At 39.7% G+C, this 16,356-nt stretch overlaps 1 protein-coding gene across 15 annotated transcripts in view; it reads left to right on the top strand.

Moving 5' to 3' along the window:
* The first annotated feature begins 5,415 nt into the window (after positions 1–5,415).
* Positions 5,416–16,356, top strand: part of LOC134221577 (collagen alpha chain CG42342) — a 638,959-nt gene continuing 628,018 nt past the window's right edge. For 5 of the 15 annotated variants that reach the window (XM_062700820.1, XM_062700817.1, XM_062700835.1 and 2 more), the window contains exon 1: positions 5,615–7,105. In XM_062700820.1, the coding sequence (XP_062556804.1) occupies positions 6,493–7,105 (613 nt within the window). In that variant the 5' untranslated portion in view covers positions 5,615–6,492. Of the gene's footprint in view, positions 5,577–5,614; positions 7,106–16,356 lie in introns of those variants that run through there. The other 10 variants (XM_062700788.1, XM_062700810.1, XM_062700825.1 and 7 more) reach the window with 7 other exon arrangements.

The raw sequence follows: 16,356 nt of genomic DNA, 5'->3' as shown, positions 1-16,356 counted from the left end.
TGGAACGGAAACTACGAATCGAGACAAACCATGCTGCATGGAGCGAAGCATGCCCGGTATACCAGAGACAACTGCTGAAGCGTAGAAGCTTTGTCGACTACTCAAAGTAGCAACCAACGGTCTTTGAATACCAGCTCAATCGACTGACTGGTCCAGGTTAAGCTCACTGTAGTATATGTCCGCCCGAAGCTACCAATGATACTGCATCTGCCCTCAATCGAGTAAACACGTTCCAGAACGACTCCCCGCTGCTCGCAACAACTGTTTCCGACACATCTACGGCTCCGGTTTGCCTTCCTCTGCTTCCTGACGATGGACGCTTTATTTTGCCGGACTCTCAATCTCTAATAAATTCTTCACTGGAACACTCAATCAGTTGTTTTACTCTCAGTCTCATGTTCCTAATCCTCTGCCTCGAAGGAAGCCACCATGGTCGAATAGCCATCTGCGCAATTTGAAACGACGCAGATCCAAAGCATTGCGAAATTACACAAACTTAAGAAATCTGGAATCGAAGCGAATTTTCAACTTAGCAAGCAACAGGTACCGAATATACAATCGACTTCTGTATACCCGCTACTCCAGGAGAACTGAGGCAAATCTCAAACGGAACCCGAAGCAGTTTTGGTCGTTCATGAATTCCAAAAGAAAGGAAGTCGGTTTACCTAAAACAGTGTTCTTGAATGATGAAGTAGCAGATACATGCGACGGAATCTGTAAACTATTCGGTAAACATTTTTCGGGAGTTTTCGAAAACGAATCGGTGTCTGCTGATCAAATCGCTGAAGCTTTGCTTGATGTCCCTCGTGATGTTTTTAACTTTAGCAGATGCATTTTTTCTCAAGATGATGTTCTTAATGCTCTCAACAAATTGAAATCTTCGACGGCTCCTGGTCCTGACGGTATACCATCAATAGTGTTGAAAAAATGCGCGATGGCACTTTGTACTCCACTCACCATCATATGTAACAGGTCAATCGTTGAATCGAAATTTCCGACAAAATGGAAGGAGTCCTATATGTTTCCTGTATTCAAAAAAGGAGATAAACGTAACGTGAATAACTACAGAGGTATTACTTCACTCTGTGCTGGATCTAAGTTGCTTGAAATTCTCGTTGGAGACGTCCTGTTCTATGCATCGAAGTCATACATCTCTCCGGATCAGCATGGTTGTTTTCCTGGTCGTTCGATTGAGACCAACCTTGTGCAGTTTACGTCTCACTGTCTGATTAATATCGAAGAGGGTAATCAAGTGGACACAGTTTACACTGATCTGAAAGCTGCATTTGATCGAGTTGATCACATTATCCTGTTATCTAAATTCGATCGCCTTGGAGCTCCATCAAGCTTAACTCGTTGGCTTGACTCGTATCTGACTGAACGTCGGATATCTGTTAAAATTGGCGCAACACAATCGGAGTACTTTACTAATCGCTCAGGGGTACCTCAAGGTAGTAACCTTGGACCGTTACTATTTTCAATATTTATCAACGATGTATGCTGCTTACTTCCTGCTGGATTTCGCATTGCTTATGCAGATGATCTAAAAATGTTTATTGTTTATTAAAGCAAACAGGAATCTGGGATTTATTATACGATCAACTCGTGAATTTTCTGAACCTTTCTGCTTACGATCGCTTTACTATTCGCTCGTTCGTTCCACGCTTGAAACTTCAAGTGTGGTTTGGTGCCCATATGCTGATATCTGGATAAGGCGAATTGAAGCCATTCAAGCAAAGTTCACAAGATATTCTTTAAGATTACTACCGTGGAATGACATTGCAAATATTCCCTCGTATGAAACGCGTTGCAGCCTCCTTGCTATGGAATCATTACGAGATCGACGAGCGTCCAGTAGAGCACTTTTTGCTGGGAAACTATTGTTAGCTGTGGTTGATGCTCCGTATATACTGGAAAAACTGAACTTTAACGCTCCATCAGTTACTCTACGACCGAGAGATCCATTGCGAACCAATTTTCGGAGAACATACTATGGACTCAACGAACCCATCACTGCGATAACCAGAGAATTCAATAAAGTGTACTGGCTTTTTGACTACAACATCTCTGCATCTGTTTTCGAGAACCGACTTAAACAGCTGCTACAGTAAGGTGAGTTTCTGTCCATCACTTTTCAATTGTCAGAGTTTTGCTACTTGGTCTATTTTTTTTTCTCGGTGCACTGGAAACACGCGACGAGTGACGACAATTATCATACCTTACGGACTGGATACCTGAATACTTGACCACACTTTAATTTTAAGAAACAAAATTTTGACTATGTTTATGATTGTTTTGATTTTATGTTTGTTGCATCTATGTAAGTAAGCGAGACTTTTTTGTATTCTATATGTTATATGTTATTGGAAAAGATATGTGGTTTTTATGTCCTCTTGAGTACGTCATCAGTGACATGTTCAAAAGGACTTTTCCACATCTACGCCCTCATTAAGATTTTAGGTTTGAACAACAAGTAAACAAATAAACAAATAAACAAATAAACAAAAAACAATTTTTAACAATTTAGAAGGCTCTGAGACCCATAGTGTTATATACCGATCGACTCAATTCGACGAATCGAGGTGATGTCTGTATGTGCGTATGTATGTTTGTGTACAAATTTTGTAGACACACTTTTAGGAACTTAGCATTACCCGATTTACTCGCAGCAAGTTGCATTCAACGGGGAATGCGGTCCCATTGTTTGCTATTGATCGGACATTGCATTTCGGAATTATTGAAAAATCGTTCGAAAACTAATTCAACATAAAATAGTTCGCTTTTATTAAAAGCTCGTTCAATTCATGTTTGTCTTTGTCTTATGATTACATAGATATTTTTGTACAAATTTCTCAGCTTGTGACATTTTGAAAGGGCAAAAATACTTCTTGAAACCACCAAATCCTTTTATCTTGCATTAGGTAAGATTCAAATTACTCTGCGAAATATTTAAATTTTAAATTTCCTTAGTAAGAAAGGCGCTCAATAAAGGTTTCGCCAAAGGCGCAGGATGAACATGTTACGCTTTGGCCATTTACTTACGCATTTTGTGGAAATTTTCAACCCCCTTCCCCAGAGACACTTTTCCAAATGCACCTGTCCATTCATGGTGCTTGCGGTATCGAAAGGAGTCTTTCCGCAAGTACAAATCGCTTGTCAAATTAAGAACTTCTGTGTCCGGAGGTTCTCGGGAACATCCTTGGCATCCACAAAGAGGTTTCCTAGAATCTGGTTAAAGTACGTCTGATCGCACAACTTTCGGGCACTCCTTTTTGCAACCGTATTCTGTTTCTCGCCATGGTTCTGGGACTTCTGAACTTTAAACGTACGTGGTGCACCTCGTGTTTTGATATTGTGCACGAAATTATCGCTCAAATTCAACTTTTTAACCACTTCTCGTACTTAGGGATTCGGCCCCAACCACACGTTTGTAATCATTTTCGTTGACCTGACAACTTTTTTTGTCGATCAACTCATCAATAAGACGTTATTTGAAGCGTTTTGTGACGCCAGACACCGTGGAATACACTATTTCCAACTTTCTTTTCCAGGTGTGATGGTACGATGCTTCAGAACCCTTTTATATTTGATAACGCACGTACGCACTGGTCATCATTTTGAGATTTTTTGCGCACTTGATGAAACCAACTACTCAAAGAATGTAAACAATAAACATTAAATTGTATTTACTCAAAAATTTCAATTAGTTTTATTCAAACGGATCAAAAGAAAAAGCAATTGGAGTGTTTGCGTATTTGAAAAGGATCACCATTTGTTTCGTAAAGACCCCTGGCAATACTTGATATGCTATGCTGTCTCTGCTAAATAATCAAGTTTCAATCAAGAATTGAATATCTACAGTAGATCATTCCCTTGGACAAAATTCGACTAAATGATAAATTATCTCCAATGAACAAGGCCAACCTTTGATTGGGTAATTTGAAATAAACAGTGGATTGACCATAAATCAATTAAATGATGGTATGTTTGGCGCTTGTGTTGCTCCCTAAAGAGAATAAAATTGTCTTCAATTTTAATTATTTCATCGACGATACTCAATCCATTTAGTCGAATTCGAAGACCTCCTTGGAATCGAGTTGCCTCATACAATTCAGTTTGCCTCACTTCCACTGTCGTTATTATAAAAACGATTTGTCCTTGAGTCCAATTAAATATCGGAATTTTTATTATTTATCTGAACTATTTACTAAGTTCAAATTTCAGTAAGATTATCGATGCATTTTATTTTATCCGGACGAACCATTTATATTGATTAAGATCTATGGAACCTCATCGTGCACATTATTTTATACTTACACAAATCGTGTGATTTTTGGACAACGAATCGTTAATGACTATATGTGATTTTTCAATATGATTATTACAAGATTTATGTTATACTAGTTGACCCGGCAGACGTTGTCCTGCATAGTAGGCGAAAATGCGCGTTCTACACTGCCCAAGTGAAATTTCCATACGATTCTTAACTTTAGTTTTTCACGATTTAAACAGCTTTACTCGTGATTTTCGCGCGGAAAAATATTACATAAACCCGTCGGAAACAATAAAGAACATAATTGCTGAAGAAATTAATAAAATCCATCCAGCCGTTTCCGAATTATGCGGATACGAACACAGACCATTTCATTTTTATTATATAGACTAGTCGACCCGGCAGACGTTGTCCTGCATAGTAGGGGAGAATGTGCGTTCCGAACTGCCCATGCAAAGTTCGCATAGAAATCAGAATTTTAGTTTTTCACGATTTGCTCAACTTTACTCGTAATTATCGCATTAGGAAGTATCATATAAACCCGTCGGAAACTATAACGAATGTTTCTGCTGAAGAAATGAAAAAAATCCATCCAGCCGTTTTCGAGTTATGCGGATACGAACACAGACCATTTCATTTTTATATATAAGAGAAGATAAAGTGTATTTACATTCATGGGAATCCTGTAATCTCTTAACAGTGTTGTGAGTGCTAAAATCGATGGAAGTTAAATATCACTCCGATATAGTAACGGTGCCAACCACGTGCTCACACTGAAGACGTGCGCGCTTCGACTCAAACTCGTTCTCCTAGTTATAACTGTTATAATCTCTAAGACGGAGTTCATCTTTTCTCTTTGTTCATTCGACACGTTTGTTGAGAGCACCAACCGGTTTGCGCTCCGTTTACTCTTGCACCACCCACCCACCAGCATGCTTTGATCCTTTGCATAATTATCGCAAAGCATGGCATGCTGCGTTCGAAATCATAACAGAGAAAATTTTCACACGGCGTTGTTCATTCGCTCACTCTCTGTGTACCATTCGCTCTTTCCCACAACGCCGGTCCGTGAACTTGATCCGAGCACCGCGGAACGGAACGGGACCAGCCTGCCAGCGACTCGGAGTCAGTCCATCGTCGAACTCGGTCCCGTTTGGTCGGTTTCATTCGCAGTCTGAGGGAACGCCATTATTGCGCCAGGATCCCTCCCTCGGTTCAAGACACCCGCGTGCAGTCACGCCCGGTGCACCCGTGCGAGTGTGAATCCTGATTTATTATCCCCGCAGTGGTGCATTACAAAACGGTGTGTAAAGGCGAGTTTAGCGTCGTTGTCGTCGTCGTCGACGGCGGATGTCTCCTGGGCGTTCCGGGCTTGACCATTGGTTATTGCTGCAGCAGACCGTCCACCACCAGTAGTATCAGCCAGCGCGTGCTGCATTATTAATGATATTTCGGTTGAACCGTGAAATCGCTCACACCGGCTGACGGGTCGCCGCTCATCGGCCGAGTGCGAGCTCTCGAGATTGGAGCAGAACCGCTCCATCACATGTGGTGCAGTTGAGCAGTTGTCGGTCGGTTCGGTTTGTTGAATGGATGGATGCTGCTGCAACAACCTGATGTCGGTGGACCGCTCGAGCGAGAATTCAGTCGGTGTCAACGAGCGGAACGGACAACATCTCCCGGAGGAGTAGAGCAGGAGACGCGTGTCCCCGGGATCGAACCATCAACTCCCGCAGTAGTCCGGATTTTTTTTTAGATTTTGGGAGTGCGTGGGGAACGGAAACGAAGAAAATCAAAAGTTTGACGTTGATTCGAGTGTAGTAGGTGGTGCGTTTTTCTCCGTGCGGTTGCTAGGATTAACGGCGAAACGAGGGAGTGAATTTAATTTAATTTCCCGACTTTTTTTCTTCGCTGGATTCGATGATCGAAAGAAGAAGAGTAAAGTATCGAAAGGAAATTTATTGTTTTTCAGTGAAAAAGTTTTCCCGCTGCTGAGGTGGCAGAAGTAAGTGTCGGAGAAGAAAAAAAGTTTCCGGTTCAGTTCCGAGCGGAGACTGGTGAAGTCGGTGGGTGAGAAGGGCGAAGAAAACGCCAAAGTGCAAGCCGGCAAATGAAGCAAAATAATGGAAATGCCGAAGCCCAGTGAGTGTAGCATAGTGGAAGTCACGTGCAGTCTGAAACATAGAGTAGTGTAGTGGATTGAAGGTCCCCGATGTGCCATGGAAACCATTTCTGACATTCCACCGAAGCAGCGCCAGCCGAATTCGGTTGCCGAGGCTGACCTGCTGCAGGACACCAAAAAGCGACCGTCATCAATATCGCCATCAACGGTAGCAGCAGCTAGCAGCGCCAAAGCAGCTGGGAGAAGCCCCACGAGAAAGAATGCGACGGGTTTGAACGGTCACGGCCGCAAGGGCAGTGGTAGTGGCCTGGAGCGTGGTGCTGCTCCACCCAAAACGAAATCCAGCTCCTCCTCATCGGCCAGCAGTCTGGTCAGCTACCTTTTCTATCTGCTGTGCATCACGTCGCTGGGTGCCACCATTTACGCCAACATCCGCCAATCATATTTAGAGGATAGATTATTTAGCCTAGTTAGTATCGAAGAGCGACTCAGTGTTCTGGAAAGCCAGATCCGCGATGTATATAGCAGAAGTCATCGGCACCAGAACCGCCAGGAACAGGACCAGGAGGCCAGCGTCTCCGATGTGGTGCGGAAGATTTCGTTCCAGATCGCCGAACTGCCGAGGATACGTCGTGACGTTTCGGCGCTGAAACTATCGCGAGCGGCCCGGCAGGTTCCAATGCAGGAAGGCGAATGCATCTGTCCACCAGGTGAGTTAGTTGGATTTGTTACCCAACAAATGGATTGAAACTCTGGCCACGTGTTGGCACCCACCGTCTGAATGGGGAACATCTGTTTTTGTTATCATCTAACGAGATAATCGAATGAGATTCGCAGACGCTCAAACTTAACGGAGCAATTGTGTGCGAGTGTGTTGATGGAAGCATGGAAAGAAAAGACAATTTAGATGTCGATAATAGGATCTGTGCTTCGCTTACGTTATAATGTTTACTTGAATACCGACTAGTCGGAGACATTTTTTTAATATCTAATATGCTTCAAAGAGCATTGTGATCTATTATAATCATGGTTTTCATTTCGAATTCAATCTCATAGATGTAATATGCTAACTACCAAGTAATAGTCAGAACATTTACAAAATATCATCAACAATTTAGATTTCATCAAAAATACAAATTGCTTTTTTTTCTGAAATGAAAAGAAAAATAAAAACCCAGATTAATCTACTTTGTTGTCCGAGAAAGGCAAAAAAGAGAGAAGGAAAAAAATACGAAGAGAAAAAGGGTGTAACAACATTTGGGGAAAAATACCTGGAAGAGAAAATGAATGAGGGAACAATAGAAAAATATAAGAAGAAAGTGAAGGAAAGCGAAAAGTGATTGTTATGTGATAAGTGATGAGAATTGTTCGATCGGCGTGAAAATTTGTATGCCAAAGTTTTTGGGGCCCGGGAAGTTTCTTATGTTCAAAGCTGTTATAATAGTCGCGTAAGTAAAGGCAAATGCTACATTTTCTTCTGCTTTTCTTTTCAAGCTACATCTCCAACATTGCCGACATTGCCGACACGAAGCGTAGACTTCGTTAAACACTTTACAGTTATAAACTGCGAGCACCTTCTTTATAATAAGAAGATTCTGTTAAACTAGCTTCATCTAATTTTAATATCACATTGAACAAATGTTGATATTAATAAGCTGACATTTTCAGCTACATCACATACAACGCAATATTATATGGCTTTCTCAGTCTGATTGAGTCAAAACGATTAGTTTTTTTTGCCCGACGTTTCGGCCTCTATATTTGGCCTTTTCCAAGGTTCCACCCTTTCACTAATACTAATCGTTTTAACTCAATCAGACTAAGAAAGCCTAATAATATAGCATCAAATCTTCCAGTCGTAACTTATTTGTATAACATACAACTTCAAAATAAGATGCTCATGATTTTCGAAGGTAAAAAAATAGAACTACGACTAAGAAGTTCTCAACTGTACGTCATTGGGAATGAAGTTCGAAACTGTTTAGATTAGGTTTAGATATTTCTATTCCATTTTAAATTAGACGTTATGTCATCCATCATCAGATTTGAAAAGTTACAAAGATGGCAATTCGATGGATGCTTACTAGCAGCAAATCTTGAGAAAACTCATTACTCACAATTTCAATTATTTTGATATCTTCAACACCTGCATTACCTACTGGATTGAGGCATTGCATGTTCGTTATTTACATTGATTTTATTCGAAAACTTAAACGGAAATTATTTGAGATTAGAATGCAAGTATCACAAACGTTTGCAACTTAGTGGCTAACTACATGCATACATACAAGAATCACAAACGTGGGCAACTAAACGTTTTGTTTGTTTATGGATCTCTGTTGTAGCATTTTTCTAGTAAATATAAATTTCTTCAGTTGTTCATGCAATTGCTTTCTCAAAATATGTAGAAAGGAGGACCTTTCAGCTCAAAAGGAGGACATCCAATTTTTATTGAAAAAGGAGGATATGTCCTCCTTTAGGATACCATATGGTCACCCTACCTGGAATGGGATTACTTTATCAATGTCGCCTGTTTTGTTGCTTCATAGTTTTCATTTGTCAACTAGTTTTACTCATTGACTGCTATTCATCTTAATTTAAATTAAGAAATTAATTTAAATTATAAGGTCCCAAGGTTGGACCTAAGGGTGCTGTCTTCCCTTGCCAAGTGCTCCTGACCTTGGTACTATTGACGAGTGAAGAGCTTATAAACTCTAAACATTCACGTTAATAAAGAGAAAAAAAAAGTTTTTGCCATTCTGGTTACGATGGTGACCAATAGATGCAATCTTTCTTACTTGGTCTTGGTTTGTTCATAGGTAGCAGAATCGTGCAACTGCTGCTTACCCCTCTGCTCCAAAATGAGCAGCGATTCTTCATATCGGCGACAGCACACGACCAATTTTCGTCATTTTCGTCCGCCCCTACACCATTTTGTCATAGAGTTTTTCAAGCCATGTTGGGCAAAATTTGAAGCCACTCTCCAGAATCAGTTGAGAAAAGTCGAGTTCTTAAAAAATCTGGTTGCCTGAGTTTGGAACTAGTTAACGAATTTTAATTTAAACCTCTCCAAGATTTTGTAAAATGATGGTAAAGAAAAGACATAACCCATAAGAAAGTATGTTTCATCGACAAAATTGTGATGTACCTGTGACTTAACGCCATCTGAATAACCGCATCGATGTAGTTTCCAGCGTGTAAATCCAAATGGAAACCTTCTCACTTTGGTTCCACCATTAGTTCGAGTCGCAAATAGTTTTTATCAAAGTCAACTACAGTCCTCTTCACAGTTTATTTGCAATAGGAATGCAAGGACCCATTTATGATTAAACCATTATTTTTTTTTACTTCAGGGGATAGTTTTATATTGAAATGTGTTCCTAAATACTAAGGCCATCATTTTGTTTAGCAGTCGCGGATTTCATTTTGTTAGTCGCGGATTTCGCGGAATGGAATTTCTCAGTTTGTAACAGCCCTATATGTTGGTTCGAGACCCTTCCCTTCTCTGGACGAGGGGGCTCCCATACAAATGAAGCACAAATTTCAAGTACAGATCACCCAAACGAAACTAAACTTGGCATGTGAATTTTTTTTAATGTCTTTATTAATAAGATTTCCAAAATCGCTATTTTTCGATTTTTTTTATTTAAAAAAAAATCATAACTTTTGAACCACTGGATCGATTTGCAATGTTTTTTATGGATAGAAAGCTTATTACTTCTAGTTCTTACTAAAATATTTGGTTTGGAGTATTGGTGTACTCAAATTTTCTAAAATGGTCAAAATATTCTGGTGCTTCGAGACCCTTCCCTATTTTGGAAAATCGATTCATTAACCGTCCGACATATAAGTTGCGAATGCAAACAAATCAGAGAGTTAATCAATTATTATCGAACCGAAATTTGTCGAAGCTGCTAGTTTATAATTAACAATAAGCGATAATTGTAACATCCGAGACTAAAAATGTTAACTTCTAATTTTACTTCACTCGTTTTTATCCATGTTCGAACTTATTAAATGTCGTGGCCAAATGATTTGTCTACTTTCTTCGTTGAAAACAGGCTTTGAGCGCCGATAAACAATCCACGTCCTTCCGCCTCAAGAAACGAGCATAGAGATGTCGCAAAATTATCGATTACTTCGATTAATCGATACATTCGATAAGAATCGAGAGTAATCGATTAGGTATTAATCGATTAATCTGGATTTTCGACATCTGTAAACGAACACTGAATCATCTTTTAATTGTTTTCTATGTCACCCTTCGAACAATCTATAACCTATTGAGATTGAATTTCAATTTACCTCTCATTAGAGTGAAATCAGTAGTGCTTCAGTTTCATTCCAAATTTTTTACCACTATTCTAGTTAGAATCCGCAGCAAAATAGAACTAACTCGCTGGTTTCCTCAGCAGTGTTCCATGTTTTTCAAATTTTCAATTCATTTTGTTGCGGTTAAGAAAGGCGCCGTAATTGCAAATTTGATTGATCGGTAGATAGAATGACGCATTCATACGCCAAGGGTCGTTCAACAATGATGTCACAGGTATTAGAGAGGAGGGTCTTAAATTTTGTGACACTACATATACTAGGTATACAAAAAAGCGTGACAGAGGGAGGGACAGACGTCATATTTGAATCGCCCCCAAAAAAATTGAAAAATATTTTAATCTCGTGATTCATTCGTGTGAACCACGATCTGCAGAATCTGCAGAAAATAGAACTGAGCGTTATACCAGTTTCATTTTTTTGACAGTTGTCTTGTATAAAAAATGAATCTAGAACAGCTACTGGGAAAATTAATGTTTCAGATTCATATACAAACTGGCAGCCCCAAACGATTTGTATCTCTGCTGATTTTACTCTTAGCTTCTTAGTATGCTACCATTTCAAATGCCTACTATGATTATATTTTAAACTCGTTATCGTTTTCTTTTATTTATCATTATCATTTGAAAATATTTTAGTTTATTTCTTTTTTTATTATTAAAAAAACATACGTTCTACCATAGATATTGGTTGGTTCTACTTTATCGATCAATGTAACCAAAAAATGCGAATGCTTTTTTCATTGTCACTTTATCCCCACATAAGCACTACAATTATTCCAGCCCTTTAGTTCCTTAGTGGTTGAGCCCTACGGTTTCCACCTTTGCACCGGTCAGCGCACCGAGCCCTTTCCTGTATTTCTTATTCGCGAAGTCTAAACAAAATTCTTCCCACAAACAATGACAGTTCTTTATGGGTTTTTACAGTAGAGCAACAGAAAGGAGGAGATGGCGGCCATGTTTCACTCAAACTCTGACAGATAGCAATGGGATTTCCCATAGGAGGGAAGAGCAGAATTTGCTTCGACTTCGCGAATGCCATTCCGCAGTTTCAAGGCAATTCTCCAATCCTGGTACCTCGTCTGTGACACCTTTGAAATTAATTATTTGCGTTTGGATACGGTTGTCAGTATTCAGAGACATTTGGGTGGTCTTCACTGATCAGTGATATGATAGCCAGTGTATGAATTCGAATCACTCTGAATCTTGGACAGTCAGACCAAACATGCACCGGTGTTTCTTCAGTGACCGACCATGCACTCCAGGCACAGGAGGAAGCTTGTATGACCGAACCTGTGCAGACACTCCAAAAGCGTACTCCAACCCGATCAGCATCGCATAACAAAATAAAAACTCAATTCTATCAATGGTTGTTTTTTAAAACAGCGTGTGTTATAATTAGATAATTCGATAAAAATGTATTTTTGGCCAGTTTGGTTTCATATCAAAATTATAACAACATAAGTTATGCATATTTACACAAAATAATTACGTACATTTTTTGTAGTTATTGGAAAAAAACGCGGAGGTAAACATCTCCAGTATAACTTGTACCTAATGTTCGATATTAACATATTCATATTAATTGTGATACTAACCTTAGTAAGATGTTGGAGTCAATATGACCCAAAACGGAACTTCAAAGTAGAATAACTTTTTACCTGATGATACACGATCTTTCTGAAATTTCTTGACTTTTAATATTTTATGAAAATGAAGCATCTGATATTAAAAAAGTATTTTAAGGTGCAACAGGAACGTTACGTAAAAAAAGTTACGAATAAGATGTTAGGGTCATATCGACCCAGAAATGTAAATGCTTATAAAATAGTCAAATTATAACCGAATTACAAAGTATATATACCGTTGAGCATGAGCATGAGCATGATTGACCGCCCACGGTTGCTCCTCCGTTATTGCCAGGTCAGCTGTAATTACACAGAGAACCAACAGATGAAGTTTGGGACTAACATCATCTTCAATGTGTAAGAACTGGTGACCCAAAAATAAGCAATACCAGCGCCGGCCGTGTCCGAATGCAGGTCAATTGAGGAATGGGTAGGAGTATGTTGACATGATTCTCGCTTTGATAGAAGCCGACGAGTCATCTGCACTTCCACGAGAAATCACTGGGATGTTGGATATATGGGGTAGGGAGTGTGGCAGGGTTCGTTTTGGTAAACGGTATGCCGTGTATAGCGTGTAGTTTGATCGATAAAACAAAACTAGTAATTTTAATTTAAGGCCGCACAAAGCAGAACAATATTTCGGTGACCGGCTGATCGTTCTGCTTACCGCACAAAGCAGAACAAAGTTTCGATGACCGGCCGATCGGTCTGCTTCCTGAAGAAAAAAAGGACGCGATCTAAACTTTAACTTTCTAATTAATTTACTCACCCGCACTACGCAGAACAAAATTTCGGTGACCGGCCGTTCTTTCTGCTTACCGCACAAAGCAAAACACAATTTTGATGACTGGCTGATCGTTCTGCTTAATAAAGAAAAAGGACGCGATCTACGTTCTACGTTCTACAAAACACGTACAAACCTGCACTGATTGTTTCACATTCTTATTAATTTATCCACTCGCACAAAAGAACCGGACATTTAGATAATCGCGCGATCATTTTATGTCCAATACAAAGCACAAAAAACTAATTGTTTCATTTTCTTATAATTTTCTCACCAGCACTGCAAAATCGGACATTTCGCTAACCGCGCCGTTAATAATCTAATAATCTTTATATGTATTTTCCTATAGCGCAAACACAACGCACACATCAAATTTATTTACAAAATGTGTGGATTTTTTTTAGTGTAGCAGTTGCATTAACTACAAGCTTATAGGGTTCATGTTCAACCATCTACCATGTAAAAAAAATCGAGTCAGAAGTTTAAATACGTACAATCTATCTCTTCATAAACCAGTGAAAGGAACTAAGCATAAGAGGAACGCTACAATAGGTCGAGCTGGTCGCAGTGGTACACGCAAAAAGGGAAAAATTTGTTAACGATCACAAAATTAGCCTTTAAATTAAGACAGATGTAGGGTAACCGTACCACTAGTGTAGGTAGCACCAATAGTTGAGGTAGTGGGGTTTTAATTAGATTTATCATATATATACACGTTACGGTGGTTTCAGTTGATGCGTCGTGCTTTAAATATCCTGTTAAATGCAACTTATCTTAAGATTTCGCTTGAAAAACTATTGAAAACAATGATTTTCCTTAACAAAATTGACTCCCTTGCACCTATAGTGGTGCAACTGTACCAATAATGGCGCGTCTCATAAGAAAACAATGTATAGCACCCCTATGGGACTCAAAATTAATTTTTACAGCCACTAAAGGAACAGTGTAGTGCTGCAAGCAATATTTGGTAATTGTTGATGTTAAATGACATCTATCTCGTTTTTGTTAGCAAATTTATTAGTTTTTCTATAGAATAAGATATTAAAGCTTTAAAACTCCCATAATTATCAATTAAAAAAAAATTTTTTTGGTGGATCTACTAATACCTCCACTATTGGTACCGTTACCCTATTAAAATAAAACTTAGATGAACAACGCAATGCTTGTCCAGTAGGAATATAGAGTCGTTAAGCATTAAAAGACAGATATGCTATATCAAATTATATAGGCTTATAGTGATAGTTATTTTTATCGAAACTACAAATCAGTTTTGAAAATATTTCATGGAAACCTGGGGACATTATTTGAAAAAGAAATCTATGATCCCGAATAGCTTCAGAGTAAAATAGCTCGCGGTGATGAATCCTCAACAATCCTCCTCAATTAAATCTGACCTGGGAGCAGGTCAAAGCTAAAGCGAGCAGCCGCCCAGGATGGAGATCTTATAAGGTCTCCGCCTAGGATGAAGGTAACCCTAGAATCCCATTAGAAAATGAATCAATAGTTTCGATTACATATAACAAAAAAAATCGAATTTGTGCACGAGAACAGTCATGGTCATATGGTGAGGGGAAAAATAATTGAATTGGATGGATCTTACTTGTGCAGTGTTTTGGTCAATCTCACTGAGCTGTTGTGTCCTCTATTGCCCACAAGAACAGGATGTTTAGCAGCAACCTCAGGTAGGTGATGATTCCATCCAGATACTGTCGTCCGATAGAGTTGGAAAATCATTGTCCGGTTGGCGAAGCAGTTGCTGTTTTCTTATTCATACTGGAGCACCGCTAATATCGATGTTCCGATTTGTATTCCGATTTCTTGCTTTCTTCAGTCTTCAGTCGGAAAAATGAAAAATTTGGTTGCAAAAAAATAAACGCAGCTGTCCAGGCGCAATGTTTGCTGCGATCTCCAAAGGCGTTTGCATTGGTCACAAAGTATATATACCGTTTGAAAGATGAACTCATCAATTTTGTGGCTATGTGGTGATATGCTGGTTCTGGAGACAATAGCCACCAGGAAACGACTTCCACGGGGACCTTGTCGGTCATATAAGGGGAGCACAAAAATCGCTCCATATATGCCTTTCGATCGCTAATTCTACTTAGATTCTCATAAAACGGTAATGCATGGTCCGTGAGAAGGCCTCCGACGAAAGTGGCTACTCCTGAAACCTTCAAGGGGCCCCCGGGGAATCCGTAGGAGGGGAGATTTCCGTTTTAACACCAAAATATGCCGCGCGGATGATGATGATGAATATGTGCTTGAAATCGATAAGTGACCACATTGGCCACTCTTGGAACCTATGAGGTGCCCCCAGGGAACCCGCAGAAAGGGACATTTCTGTTGTAACACCAAAATATGCCGTGATGCGGCTTTTCGGTGTGAGTTTCCTCCAGTTTCCTCCAGGGGCCACCCTGGGAGCCCGTAGAAGAGTACATTTCCATTTTAACACCAAAACATGCCGTGCGGTGGCTCTTTCGTCGTTATTTTCTACCAAACAGATGGGCATGCGCTTGAAGTCGATTAGCGACCACATTGGCCACTCTTGGAACCTATGAGGTGCCCTGGGGAACCCGTAGGAGAGGACTTGTTCATGTTTATATCAACAAGTTTTCATGTTTATATAAACATGTACGGTGCAGCTTTATCTCCATGTTTTTCCAAGTAATAGATGGTTTTAAATCGATTTGAACCACCTTGTCTACACTGGCTCATGCAAAATGCCCCAGGAAATCTATCATGTCTATACAAAATTATGGCGTTCGGTTACTCATTTTTTATGACAAGTATTCAAATAGATGGTTATTCGTTTGAATTCGCTACTGCGATGGTTTCATCGAACAGCTCTCCAAGGATTTTCAATTCCACGTCTCGATATTTCTATTAGTAGATAGTTCCTTCAATGTCGACTCATTGAAGTTTGAGGTTTTCACCGATCGCCAGGGCAAAACGCTATATATAAAAAATAAAATCTCTCCTTCTATGAGACTCCTGCGGATACCGTTTATTTATTTCATTTATTTAGTCTACATCTAAACAGATTCTTGCAACATGTCCTGCCCATCGTACCCTTCCGGCTTTAGCTACCTTCTGGATACTGGCGGATACTAATCTTCCTCGAGCATTGTCCATGTTTCATGTCCGTAGAGGACAACCGGTCTTATTAGCGTCTTGTACATGACACATTTGGTGCGGTGGCGAATCTTTTTTGACCGAAGTTT

Source organism: Armigeres subalbatus, chromosome 1 (genome assembly GCF_024139115.2).
Source record: "Armigeres subalbatus isolate Guangzhou_Male chromosome 1, GZ_Asu_2, whole genome shotgun sequence".
In the NCBI taxonomy this organism is placed as follows: domain Eukaryota; kingdom Metazoa; phylum Arthropoda; class Insecta; order Diptera; family Culicidae; genus Armigeres; species Armigeres subalbatus.
Note: the sequence above shows the minus strand (reverse complement) of the source record. Positions and strands in the feature narration are given on the sequence as shown.